At 52.1% G+C, this 14,091-nt stretch overlaps 1 protein-coding gene across 2 annotated transcripts in view; it reads right to left on the bottom strand.

Annotated features, from left to right (window-relative positions):
* The window catches only part of ST8SIA2 (ST8 alpha-N-acetyl-neuraminide alpha-2,8-sialyltransferase 2), a 30,475-nt gene extending 17,499 nt beyond the window's left edge, over window positions 1–12,976 (bottom strand). For both annotated transcript variants that reach the window (XM_059824034.1, XM_059824035.1), the window contains exon 1: window positions 12,879–12,976. In XM_059824034.1, the coding sequence (XP_059680017.1) occupies window positions 12,879–12,976 (98 nt within the window). The remainder of the gene's footprint in view (window positions 1–12,878) is intronic.
* Window positions 12,977–14,091: the final 1,115 nt, after the last annotated feature.

Genomic DNA, 14,091 nt, shown 5'->3' with positions numbered 1-14,091 from the left:
GAAGATCGGCTGCCTGGATCTCCCACTGAGCAGCCCCTCAAGGGTTGTTTGAGGGGTTACTCTTTCCCCTGCACACACTGTCAAAAGCAAAACTTTTCAAAATATTGTAATGCAAACAGAGCACAACGTGTTTTGCTGCCATGTGTGAGCACGGAGGGGGTGGCTCATTGGTGGAGGAGAGAGCAGGGCTCTGCTAGCCGTCTTCCCGTGACTTGCTCTGCAGCCCTGGGTTTTGCTGGCCACAGCCACCGCTGCAGGGCAGCATCTGGCCCAGCAGCATCCAGGATGCTCTTGGTGGACACCTGAGATGCTGGCAGAGACACTGCTCCCTGTACCAGGCTTGGTTTCTCCCTCTGAGCCGCGGAGATTGCCTGAAGCTGGGACATGATACTTGGCTGAAGGTCTCAGCTGGTTTAGTGAATCCTAAAATGCTCCTGCAGCTTCAAAACCATCGACCTTTTGGCCCTTTGTGTCCTACACCGCAACTTCTGGACACCTTCCCTACAATCTCCCTTTGTAGCGCTGAAGACAACGTGCGCTGTGAACATGATACCATGGGGTGTATTACCCTGTCCAGCCATCCTGCTCAGCTCAGCCCACCGGCGGGTACCAGCCAGGCAAACCAGATGCTCAAAGCACCCATAGTTCAGCCAAGCGTGATATTTTCCAAGGTCTGCCATACTTCATTACCAACACAGGCAAGCCAATATCGCCACACTGCTTCACTTCCCCCATGTGGGAAGAGGAAAACATTCAGAAATGGAAGGCACTAATTAAGAGGTACAAGTTAAAAAAAAAAAAAAGTCAGCCCATTTTATTATACATTGCTGACCTGGAGTTTCAAATCTCTTGGCTTCAAAAGGCAAAGACCAACCTCGATTAAAATTGCACAGATAGGCATTGATTTTGAAAAGCTTTCTAGTGCTACACTGTGTTTAGATTGAATTGCCTTATTAATCTAGTTGTTATCAGTTCGATTGTATAGCCAGCTCCACAAAGTACCAACCTGCTTCCTAATCCTATTATTTACAAAACGCTCTTCTTTTGACTTCTGTTGGAATGTTTTCCAGTGATAAGTTACATCTATATGAGCTAATGCCGTATTACTGGCTTATGCCATCCTTTTTCATTTTTGCTTTGAGATTTTCAAGCTGAATTTTGACTATCTAAGATATTATATAGGTCAAAACATTCTGTGCTCAGATGTAAAGTGACACTGATTCATATATCAGAGGATAAGAAAGAAAAATTGTCTTATGGTTCAGGTCCAAATTTTCTTGGATGAATAATTTCTGACAAATCAGGTATGCAAAGACTTTTCTATTCACAGGCTATGAATGGGCTGTTTAGGATTTTTGCTTCCCTTTCTATCGTTACCCACTTCTTAAATGATTCTCTTAATTGTTGCTAGGTATGGTTCAGTCTTGCTTCGAGCAATTGCAATACGCGAAATCAAAGCTGCTTTGACTGAACAAGTAGGTCACACAGCCTCTTTGGGCGAGCGCATCTCTAAGAGCAGCCTTTACGCATCCATATTCTCAGGCTTACAAATTCAAACTGTGGGGATATTTTACGATGCCCACCTCCAAGTCCTGCTTCCCCCCAGCATCTGTGGCAGACAATGCACATGGGAAACGGGCACGAGAAGCATGAATTAGCCACAAATTTCAGCCGTACCCAATCACCCATTTTGCCACATTTGTGGAGCCCATTCCTGGTGGAACAAAACCTCTGCCTCTTCGTGACCTTGGGCAACCCAAGTCCTCCTCTTCTCCCTCCTCCACGTAAAAGAGAGATAATAATACCTCCATAACCCCTTGGGGGATTGCTAAACAGGATTTATTAATCTGAATTCCTCAGAAAGAGAGTTTAGAATGCCACAATTTTTATCTGAGGAGTTAAAATGATTAACGCTTGCTATGTTTTCACAACCCGCTTTTGTGTTAGGCACATTTTATGATCCTTTTTTTATGGCTGGGATGGTGGGGGTGAAGTGGCTTGGCCCGTAACACCAAAAATGGCAGTCCCACAAGCCAGGACAGAAGCAGGCACTATGGGCTTATAGCAGACCTGTCCTCTTGAAAATGCTGCTCTTCACTTGCTGAGAGCAAGTACGGCTCTTGCTGGGTGAGAGGGTAGGACACATCACCCAGAGGACCACGGGAATCGATCTGAAAAAGTCTCACTGGCCCGAAAAGCACACGCAGCCATTGGTCTCCTGAAATGGCTGCAGGCTGTATCCATAAGGCAGTCTATATCTATTAAAAAAAACCCAAACCAACAACAAAACCCACAGCTACATTCATTTTGCTTTTTAAGGGTTGCTCTGATGTTGTCCTCAAGACCAGAATTGCTATTTTCTATCTGAAGAGCACACAAGTGTGATCCCAGGGCCAGTCAGGGGCTACCCTCCCAAAATCACTGCCCTCCCGACCCACGGGCTGTCCCCGAGGCAGCTGGCTGGGGAGGGGACGCAGAGCAGGATGCTCACAGACTCTCTGCAGGATGCTGCTTCGTGGCCAGATGGACTCGGTCACCGTAACTAAGAGTTTTGGGGAAAGGGAGATTGCTGCCCAGCCACTGAAAATGAAATAGAAACACATAGATCACCCCTCTCCTCCCAAACTTTACACACTTGCTGCGGATGATGCTCACAGTGATATATAATCCCATGTGCATTTGCAGGTATAAGCCAGACCTTGCAATGTCAGGGACTAGCCGGCACCTGCACGCCGCCTCATTAGAGACGGGCTTGGATGTGCTGACTGCCCTATTAAGTGAGAGAATTAATTTTGCTAAGAGCAGTGCAGCCAAGAAGCTAAGCCATGTGCTCCCCGAGTCCTCAAGGAAGGGGCAGGATTTGCTTGGGCCAGTGCTGTGAAATGGGGATTGGGATATAGGTTTCAAGCCTCCCTCCTCTTCCCTGAAATTCAGGGATTGTGGTGAGACTGGCAGAGCAGCGAATGCGATGCCAGGGCTTTGGGGGAAAATTGCCACACTTCCAAGTTGTCTACGAAAGGGTAATAATTGGCTTCCAAGCACCAACCTGTCCAGCCTGTCCCACAGGGTGGCAAAGCAAAGGTGTCCCGGGAGCCCAAACTGAGCAGGAACTGAGCCCAGAGGCTGGAAACTGGGATTACCCAGGGACCGTATCCTGGCTTTTCATCTGCACGTCAGAGTCTTGCTGAAAAGATGGGAGAAGGCCACGTTCATCAGCAAGTCCCCTTGTGGGCTTCTCACTAGACACTCAAGTCGTTTCTGTGGGGTTTAGGTCAAAGCCCACCCATATCCATAAAATGCTCCGCTATCACAGAAGAGACAAAATACAGAGAGGAAAGGCTTCACTGCTGGTTAGCCCCACACGTAAACCAACTTGCAAGTTAGAAAAAAAAGCCAAAGCCAGGCAAGAAGTGACGGGATCTGAGATGCATTTTCGACCCTGGAGATCAGGTTCTTGAACACAACATTGTGCACCCTCCCTAATGCCGGTCTTCCCCATTCGCCTCTCGCAGGCTCGTTTGTCTCGCCTTCCTGCATCACATTTCATAACACACCGGCAGGAGCCAGGACATCTGACACTTGCAGATCACTCCCCACGACATTTCACCAGTCGCTTTTGAGGCTTTCATCCCGGGGTGTGGAGGAGATTGCGATTAAGAGAAGCAGTGGCCGTTGGGTAGCCCTGCATACCCGCGCTCTCCTGGCGAGCAAGGTTCCTTCTGTAGGGATTAATTTGGAAGACATTTCTAAAGCATTTGCCTGCTAGGATGAAAGATCCTGCAATACATCGTGATGAGATGTTTGAAATAGCACTTCGATGTGTTTAAAATCTCACTTGTTCGTATTGTCACAGCTTGGCAGCCTGAGTGTCAAAAACTTCCTAAATATCAGGTGCTATTTTTACTGCTCCAAGTTTCATTCTTCCTATCAAGTCATACAACCACATTTGGGAGAGTGTGCCCATATCATGGCTTTCAGGAAAATCACCTTGCCCCGCTGGGGTCCTGCTGCAGCTCCGGTATACGACCCTCCCGTGCCCCAATCCCACCTCCATCATGTCACCCATCCTGCGGGTTCCTTCCCTGGGACCACAAGATGGGAAGGTCGGAGGTGCTCAGCATCCCAACCTGTCAGGTAGTTACTCCATATCAGCTCCCGCGTAAATGAGAGCAGGGTTTGGCCCTGAGATTTCTGCCTGGTTGCAAATCACTGTGTGTAATCATTGCAAGCGTACGCTGAGGACGCAGGAATCAAGACACACGAGTTTGCAAAACAGAGACACCTATTGCTTAATAGGGAATAAACCAATTAGGCTGAAACGCTTATGTGACAAAACCGGTGAAGAATCAGCAGGAATGGCATAGCTCTGACAACTAAAGGACACGAGGGAATGGGAGGGATGCCCGTGGCAGCCTGCCACCAGGACACTGCTTGGGCATCACTCTGCCCTGGGGTAACCAGAGCACCACAACCAAACCCCTGTCCCCGCCTTGAGCTACCTGCTCTGAAGTAAGAGGCAGGAGGATGCTCGGAGCAGCCTGACGGTTACTGCTGCCCACGAGGGAGCCATGGTCCAGGACTTTCAGGCTCTGCCCCCAAGCCAGAGTGCTCTTTCTCTGAGCCAGAAAAGTCTCTCTCACACCTGTAGAGTGTCAGGGCTCACATCCACACGCATTCACCATAACGTCAGCACGGCCTGACCAGATCACCCCGTGATGCTCTTGTTTTATCGCTGCTCTAAAGACAAAATACTCACGTGCTCGCAGGGCGCAAATGTCACACACTTCCCCTCTCCCAGCCTGCGTACTGGCAGGACCTTATTCCTTCCTTCATCTCAGGTCTTCCATTAGAAGTTTATTCCTGGCATCGGTTCAGTTTCTTTGGCTGTGTTAATGAAACAGCCAGCAAAGAAAAAGACATTGAAGCAGGCAAAAAGGATGCAGGATGAGGGGCTTGGGATTGGGGTGTGTGTATTTGTGTATTTAGCTTTCCCCTTCTGGAAGGGAGAACGAAAAAACCCCAAGAGCCCAGCAAAGACTTAGAAAGGAGCTGAGACAAAAGCCTCACTGCTTAAAAAACATGCCTACACTATACATTTTTCCTGAGATAATTTTTTCAGCCAGCAAAGCAGAGCTATTGGGGAGTGCAAACAGCAGAGCATCAGTCTTGCAGCAGCTCCTGTCACCCTGAGCATTCATGTCCCAAAAGGCAGAAATCCCAATGGCTCCTGCAGCATCTTGGATGCCACATACCTTGGGAAATGGGAACGGTGCAATGTGAAAAGACACCGTGTCTGAAGGGCTGTGGGTCCTTGGGCTCATCCTCCCACACCCATCTCTTGCCTGGTTTTCCCACTGCTCTGCACAGCCCCTTGGAATACTCGAGGTCTCATGTGGTTTATTCTTCCACTGTTGACGTGGATGCTGAGGACCTCTCCTGGGCAGTGACATCCTCCTGGGGTGGTTTTTCTGTATAAGCATCCTCAAAATAACATTGTGTGCCTACACAAAGAGGGTTGGGAGCGCCTGGATGAGCGCTGCACCCCGCAACCAGCAACTGCCAGAGCTATTTGCCCACCATCACAGGCACTCACCAGCAATGGAGCCGTCCCAGGACCTTCGCAGGGACTTAGTGCCCAGATCACAATGTCCAGATGCCAAATACTGAAAAGCCAATAGCGGCTTCAGAGCTCGGCCTCCTCTCTCCTCCCCTGGCTCATAAAGCTACACCGTGGAAATCCAGGCAGCAGTAAGAAGGAGAAGTTTAATTACCAACGGAGCAGCTGCTGGTTGACAGTCGAGTGTGCTTCTGGGTGTCTGAAAATGCATTGGAGATGCCTTATGACGATGCTTAACCTTCGCAGGGGAAACATGTCCCCTGTTGTAGCCGCTGGCTGAGAGCTGGATTATATTCCTGAGGAAGCCGGTAAAGCCTGGGCTGGGAGATGATGGGTCGCTGCGGAAGAACCCTCCTTCTATTCGGAGCTGCCAGGCACACGGGCGATACCTGGTGCCCACTGCAATGCTGTTTGACTGAGGGAGCCTGGAGAGAGCACTTCAAAACTGTGTCGCGACTGTGACAATACATGCTTTTAAAAGCAGCCCTGCCCGCGGAGAGCGCTGGATGGTGGGGGGACAGCGTGCTCGGCATGCACATGGCCAGCCTGGGGTGTTTTTGTGTGTGTTTGTGATATTCCCAGTGGATTTCTGTATGCAAGAAGAAGGACTTCATTTGCAATAGCAATAAGAAAGAGTCCAGTGCTTAAATTTAGAAGGAGCTGACCCGGGGCACAAGCAGCCAGCTCGATGGCTTGAACGCCGTGCAAACAAGGAACCTCAGAAGGGTCAACAGTGGGGCCAGCAGAGTTAGCGAGATCCGGGTGACGAAGCTGCCGACCGTCTGGCAAAGGGGAGCATGCCTAAACCTGATGGCATTTCTGCCTTGTAGTGGCACCCCCAAGAGTGATGACCATCCCTGGGCTGGTGCAGGGACTCCTCATAACGGGGTTACCTGATGGCAGGACACGGCATTTGTGCTGTGGCATCACTCGCTGCTTCAGCAGGATCGTTTTGGTCCCACCACTCACACACCCAGCACCTTTGCCACGTGCTGCCCTCCCGGCTCATCTTCCTTCCTGCTCCTGGCCCGCCCTCTCACCCCGCGCCATCGCCGCTACCCCGGCAGGTTTTGGCAGCACCGTGCCCGTCTCCTTGGATCAGCCCTTTCGCTTCCCGATCGGAGCCAGCGCTGCTCCTGTTGATGAGGATGCACCTCCCAAGGCCACCACCACCACCGAGCCTGCTGCTCAGCCAAGACAAGGAGTTGTTTAGATTTACAGTGGGAACACAAAGAAAAAGGATCTGTAAAGATGCTCTTTTTTTCCTTTTTATTTTTTCTTCTTTTTTTTCTTTTTTCTGTTCCATTGCAAGGGGCAGAGCTGCTGACACCAGCCTGCTCTGCTGCGGTGTTTGCTGAAGGACACCTGAAACTCTGCTCCCACAGTGAATTTACTCTGTCAGGGAACTCCCTTGTTTCCAGAGGCAATTGGGGACAGAAACCAGAGAAATGGCAAAATAAATATTGTCTAATATTGTAGTTTGGGCTTATTTCTTGCTGCTGAGGATGACCCAGGCCCAGGGAAAACAAATGATGGAGGCAATTAGAGGAAGTATGTCTTTGGAACAACTGGGTTTTATAGCAACCGTGCCTGTAGATGTATTTAAATAGCGCTGGTCTCAGGAATGAAAAAACAAAATACCTGTAGCCTGAAAGCCCAAAGAAAAATAAAGGAAATCCTGTTAAATGCTCTCCTAGAAGATCAAAAACATATCTGGTATGCAAGTAGGTACCAATGAACAGACGTCCAAGCAAAATAACCACGGTTGCTGCAGAGAATACAAGACAAAATCCTGACCCCCTTATCCATGTCCGGGAGAGGCCAGGAGGGCTCATGGCAGCAGCAGGATCTGCTGTGTCACTGCTGGCTGCGGTCCCAGGGCTCCGCTCTCTGCCCACGAGTGCGGCAGTAGCACGGAGGAGCAGGCACCATACCGCTGAATCACTTAACCTCACCGTTAGCTGCTCAACAAACCTTCGCTAAATGAACCAACATTTGCAACTCCTTGTTCTCTGCAGGGAGAAAAAGGTTTCCTTTGCCTTCCAGACTGGAATAGTGCATTTGCGGGATTAGAGATGGGAAACAAAAAGCCCATCTGGGCAAAAGGGAAACTTGGAGCACTTGTGGGAGCTGGTTTGCTCTCTTCGTTGCTCTGGTCGCTGGGGGTGGGACTGGCCATGGCTTTGGCAACTCTGCACCCAAGAAGCGCTGGCTGATGAAGTGCATCCTCCTACCACAGCCACTGCCCTCCTCATGAGCAAGCTCATAAATTCCCTCCTTGGGGGTCTTGCAAGCTGCTGACAATCAGGACGGGACCCAAGAGTAACTTTTCACCAGCTGCACTGGAAAGGCCTTAGAGGGACTGGTTACCTGCACAGTGCTGGGCTTTCTTTTTGTTCCACTGGATTGCTCAGGGGTCTGATAGTGCTTTCCATCCTGCCGCTCCCAGCCCTCCTGCCGGACACCGTTTCCCAGCAGGTACCACTGTTCCCACCGTTCCCATTTAAGCTCAGCTTAAGCAAACAAGCTATGGAGATTCAGCTCCTTCAGCTTTCTCTAGGCAGGAGCGCAGGGGTTTTGGATATGTCTTTGTGGCAGCCACCCCTGCCCCTGCAGGGCAGCAGGAGATGAAGGAGTGCTTTACAGGGAAGAGGAGGAGCTCTGCTGCCAACCTGAAATTGGCTGCTTGAGCTCAAGTTATTGTCAGAAGAGTTGCAATCAAAGCCTACACCGAGTATTTTCTTACTCAAATCAGTGCTCAAACATTGCTTTTATTTTCCAGCCCAATGCGTCATGGGGCTTTTGTTAGAGCCCTGCCATACCCAACGGATACAGAAGTCTCTCCATTGGCTCCATTTGCATGAATAGTTACAGGGTGCCTGTGGGCTTCTGTCCTGCAGAGAGGTATTACTCCTCCAGACCAACCCAGGTAATTGTTGGCTCGTGTGCACCCGCTGTGTGAGTGCAAAGTGTATGTTGGTAGAATATAGCACTTTTTTCAACAAAACTTTCTGGTGGAGAGCAAGTCTTAGACTGACTCTGGGTCAGGCACAGTAAATCACAGCCTAAAAGACCTAGGCAGGACATTTATACTCCATGGACCAACCTTGACAAGAAGTGTTATGACTACAGCACACTACAGACCACTCAGAGCGAGCACATCAGCCACCATAAAGGACACAAAATCTCTTTGTGGCATTCCTGAGCCTTTGAAAGGCAGGCATTAGAAAAGGGCACACGAGGAAAAAGTGGCAATTTACTGACAAGCTTCCAGGCAGGCCAGCAATATTAGATACTCCAATTCATCACTTAAAAAGAGCAGAATATAATTCCTCTTGTAATCAGGATGGAAAGGCATGTGGTCTGGACTAGCAGAGAAAAGGTTGACTCATATTAAGTCCAACCCATTACCAAGTGTCAAGTGCTCCCTAAGATGGCTCACACGCTAATTTGAGAAGTCACCCGGTGGCAGCGGGTCATCAGCTCCCTCTACAGACAATCAGGACACAGCCGGACCCCTGCAGAACTGCTACAGCAGAGACATAATAACAATGAGTCCCTTTAAACTGCCACCAAGGAGCAGAATTTTCCTCCTCGTCACTGGCAATAATTATGCCACTTGACGCAGAGCCCTTTGTGTTCCTCCGCGGGGAGAGGTCCGGCCCGCTCCCCTATCCTAGGGTGGATGAAGAAATGGCTGCGATCGCATTAATGTTCCCCAAGACAGACGTGAACGTGTCTTTTGTTTCCTTCCAGGGAAACAAAGAGCGGAAGCAAGAGTGATGGAGGGAAACGCAGGTGCCACCGGGCTGCAGGAAAAGTTCAGCAGCCCGGAACCAGGTGGTTGTTATGAAAGAAAGTGCCAGGACCATTCGCAACGGCAATACTTCACCACGGCAGCACACACCGGCGAGCACGAGGAGCGAGCACGCCTGCCCGCCCGCTGACATCCCACAGCACCGCTGAGCACGTGATTCAAGTGATGCCTGTATAGGTGATACGTATATATAACGACAGGGATGCAGCAGGATGAAAACCCACGCACAGGGGTGGCTGTAGGGCGAGAGGAACAGGCTAACAAGAGCAACATAGCGTTGGGAGCAAGAAACTGCTGAATTTTCATCCTTGCCCTGACAGCTCTTTGTTTCAGTATCTCCCGTCTGCAGGAGGTGGTATAAGAATATCTGGAGGAGCAAGACGGGACTGCTGAAGAAGCAAACATCTTTCTGAGAAGCCCCTGGCAGGCAGAGCAGCTCCAGCTGCTCTCAGCTCCTACCTCCCTTCACTTGCGATGCTGGGAACTTATTGTCCGAGGAAACAGCATGAGTTTTTTTTTTGTCCTTTTGCCAGTAATATTATACTCTTACTTTGTACCTAATGAACATTCTGTTCTTTCTTTCTGCGATTTCTCAGTATTTGTAGGTGAGAGAAATATGTTCCCCCCTGCTCCCACCCGTACGAGGCATATTCTTCCAAAGACAATCCAAATCACAGGCAGGGGGCAGGGTATGTGTAAAAGTGGGCAAGCTGTTCGCTCCTCACAATAATTAGAGAGTGTTTTGATGCCAAGGAAAAAGAAGAAAAGAAGAGTTGCACCTGCCTGCATTTCCCAGCCCCCCTCGGCACCGTGAGCCTGCCAGGGGACACCCGGCCAGCCCTTCGCTTTCCTTAACGTTTGGGCTGCACCGACCAAAGCAAAGGTGGTGTCTGTGGCCATGGAGGAGGATGCTGAGCCACACGATCCATCAGCCAAATATTCCTGACCTGAGGAAGAGCTGCACAAATATCCAGGATGTCCCAAACCTCTCATGGAGAGGAACTGTTCCCTCCTGGACACACAGAGAGCTCCTGGAAAGCTTTGGAAGGATCTCTTTCTCTACACTGTTGTGCACTTTGGCTGTCACAGTCCCCTTTACCTACAGAATCTGTTTGCAGAAGATGCTGCTATCATGTGGGCCTCAAAGCTGAAAATCCTTTATCATCCCCTGACCTGTTGCAGATAAGGCACTCAGCTTTTCCACATCTCCCCAGCAATACACTTCAGCCAGGTCAGAGCACTGTGTTAACCATCCCTGGTACCACGGCAGCACATGGGGATGAAGCGCTCTGTGCTAAGAGCTTAGGGTGTAAGCTGAACAGTGTTTGGCCCCTTGCTGTGTTTGGGATGAAGGAGCTCGTCAAACCCGAGCCACTTTGGAGACGCAACAGGGGTGGGAGAGGCCAAAGCAAGAGAAAGGGTCAGTTTGCCCTGCTTCATGATTACTTCTTAAAATAGCAGGGTCCCACCTTTGCTCTGTGCATCCCTGTATCAGAAGCACAGCTGATGTGGGAGCTCGTCTATGAAAAACCAGTCTGGGGCTAACGCGTATCAAAGGGCACCGGATTGCAGGACCCCTCCTTCACTCCCTGAGGCATAGGGTGCTCCTCTCCTTTGCTAGTTACCTTGTGCACTACAGTTTCTGAAATGCTGTAGGAAACAAGCTGCTCACCGTTTCTACGGAACTCGTCTGACCCTGTTGCCGTCTCTGCTGCTGCACTGCTTGGCAGTACTTCCTTGGAGGAACTACAGCAACAAACTCTGATGCCAGGGCTTGGAGATAAGCAGCCAGCAAACATCCAATTTCCATACAATGTACAGAAAAGAGAGGATAAAAAAACCCCCCAACACTGGGAATCCCTAATGAACCAGGTTGAAAAACAGGACAAGTAAGCAACAAAACAGAATAGATTTTCAATAAGGGCACAGCAAGTTCTAGCGGACAGATCTAGCAGATAGACAAGGAGAGATAAGAAAGAACGGAAGCCGGAAAAGAAGATGGGAGGAAAGCAAGGGGATCGGAGCAGCCTGTCCGATGGGGAAGATGCCTCAGAAGCTTTTCATTTCCTTTATTATTATATAGATAGTGCCAGCTCATTGCAGAGCAACAATTCATCTAGCCTGGTAACCTACAGTCTGGTGCTGGATGTTTCTGGACAAGGCTACTGACCTTTAAGCACTTCTTGCCTGTGGCACCCAATATAATATAACAATAAAACAATGACAAACATCACTGCATTTCATTTATAATTTCAGCCCCAAGTGCCAGGTATTTGTTTTGATGTAACACAGTGGGCAATGCCACCTGATCCCAAACAGAAAGACCTTGTGCCATGTGGGCACTACGAGTGTACCCCACATTACTAGAATTATTTGTTTTCCCACGCTGCTGTAGTGAGTTCCTCAAGCTAATGCAAACCCTCCTCTCCGCATTTGCTTCTCTCATCCCCTAAGTTTCCAAGCAGCCCTCAGAGATGGGGTTTATGGGGTGGGCAGGGTGTTGCTCGTCTCCTCAGACTTAGGGTCATGCAGGGCACCTGCAGGTAAGCACTCACCCCGGAGGTGACTGGGAGGGGGTGATCAAGAAGCCCCTGAAACAGCCCGTGGGGACAGGCGAGTGGGTTGACCTCTCCCACCCTGCTCTGCCACCCCCGCCCAGCTGGTCCCTGCTTAATCTCTCCCACAGGGTGGACTGGTTCTTGCTCCAGCACCCTGAAGACTGGTCCCTTATCCATCATCCCGGCGAGCTGGTGCCCTCTCCACCACGCCCATCCAGACCAGCTCCGGCACCCAAGACCCCTGGGCTGCAACTTGCCCCACCATCCCTGGCCAGCAAACTGCCTGCACCAAGATCCCACTTAGGGATCTGCTCCATCAGTCCATCAACACCTGAGCACTGCCCGTGCCCAAACCCCTCTCTCCAGACCAGTATCTGCTCCAACATCTCTAACCAGACTGGTACCCACTCCAGCATCCCTACCCAGACCTGTACCTGCTCCAGCATCCCTACCCAGACCTGTACCTGCTCCAGCATCCCTACCCGGACCGGCACCTCAATGACTCTAACGGGACCGGTATGTGCCGCAACATCCCTACCCGGACCGGTACCTCAGTATCTCTAACGGGAGCGGTACCAGCTCCCGCACCCCTGCCCGGAGCGGGGTGCCTGCCCCCCCCTGCCCCATGCTCCGGCGCGCCCCGTCCTGCCCGGCGGCGGGGTAAGTCCCGCCCGGGGCTGCCGCCGGCTCCGCGGAGCTGCGCGGGAGCGGAGCGAGCTCCCTTCCCACTTCAGCGCGGCAAGAAACCGGGAGAGCCGGAGACAAAGAAACTGTCCGGGCGCCCCCCCCCACTCCCCGCCGCCGTCGCCGCCGCCTCCTCCTCCTCCAGCACCCCTATCCTCCGCGCCCCTCCGCGCCCCTCCGCGGCTGGGAGGGGGGTATTTACCCGCTCTCCTCCTCGATCTCGGAGATATCGGCGAAGATGAGGAAACCGACGAGCAGCGTGAGCAACGCCAGCGTCCAGCCCCGGCACGGCAGCGGCATGGCTCCCGGGCTGGGCTGGGCTGGGCTGGGCTGGGCCGCTCCGCGCCGCTCCGCGGGGTGCGGAGCGCGGCGCCGCGTCCCGGCTCGGCGCCGCCGCCGCCGCCGCCCGGCGGGGCCGCTCCGCCCCTCGGCGCCCGCGGAGCGCCCGTCCCGCCCCGCCCGGCGCGGGGAGGGGGCGCACGGGGCGGGCTCTGCCCCCGCCGCCCCCCGCCGCTGAAGTTTGCGGCGCGTCCCCGCGGCCGGAGGCGTCTCGGGAGCGGCGGCTGCCCCGCGGGCCGGGGCCGGGGGTCGGGGCGCGGGGGGAGCCGCCGCCTCCGCGCCCGCGGCCGAGCCCCCTGCGAGCGGGCTTCGCTTGTTGTTGTCGCTTCCCCTGCGCGGCCGTGGCACGTCCCCTCCCTTCCGCGCCACCGGGGTGGCAGGGTCAGTCCCGGCTGGAGGGGGAGTACGCGCAGGCGGGTGGTTTCTCCCCGAAAGGGCAAAAACTGTGCTAAAAGAAGAGAACGCTAGCTACCGTTCGCCATGGCGGTGATCGCACCTTGTCCTCTCTTGCAACGTGCGTGCAATAAAGTGGGTCTTTTGGGATGAAAAGCACTTTGCAAACAAAGATGGTGAAGAACTAATCACACCTCCCTCTATTGCTATTAATACCCACTTTGGTAACAGTAATTCTTTGCGTTACCATAAATACTGACCGCCATAACCACACCGGTCCTGCCACGACTCTTTAAATCTCGCTGGAGTTGGAACAGACAGAATTTGTTAAGCAGAAACCACACGAGGGGCTCCGCTTCTAAGGCACTTGGATGCGTCTCTGCCACGCTCGCAGCCCCTGCCAGCAGCTTCCTGCAGGCTACAGGCATACCCTTTGATTTTGTTACGGAGAGAAAAGGCTGCGGTTTCTACCCAGAAAGGGAGATGTAAGGGTATGAAAGTTGGGAAGAAGGAAAAAGGGACTGGCTGGACCGAGGAATGGCCCAAAAAAGACCAAGAGGTCCTTTCCCTACATCCCTGTTATCTGTTAGTCCAGCATCAGCCCCGGAGAGGAGAGGCCGGCAGTGCTGGGGGTTAGGCAAGGCCAGCCTGGCAGAGCGTCTCCAAACCCATGCGTAATTCTT

This window comes from Gavia stellata, chromosome 13 (genome assembly GCF_030936135.1).
Source record: "Gavia stellata isolate bGavSte3 chromosome 13, bGavSte3.hap2, whole genome shotgun sequence".
NCBI classification, from domain to species: Eukaryota; Metazoa; Chordata; class Aves; order Gaviiformes; family Gaviidae; genus Gavia; species Gavia stellata.
Note: the sequence above shows the minus strand (reverse complement) of the source record. Positions and strands in the feature narration are given on the sequence as shown.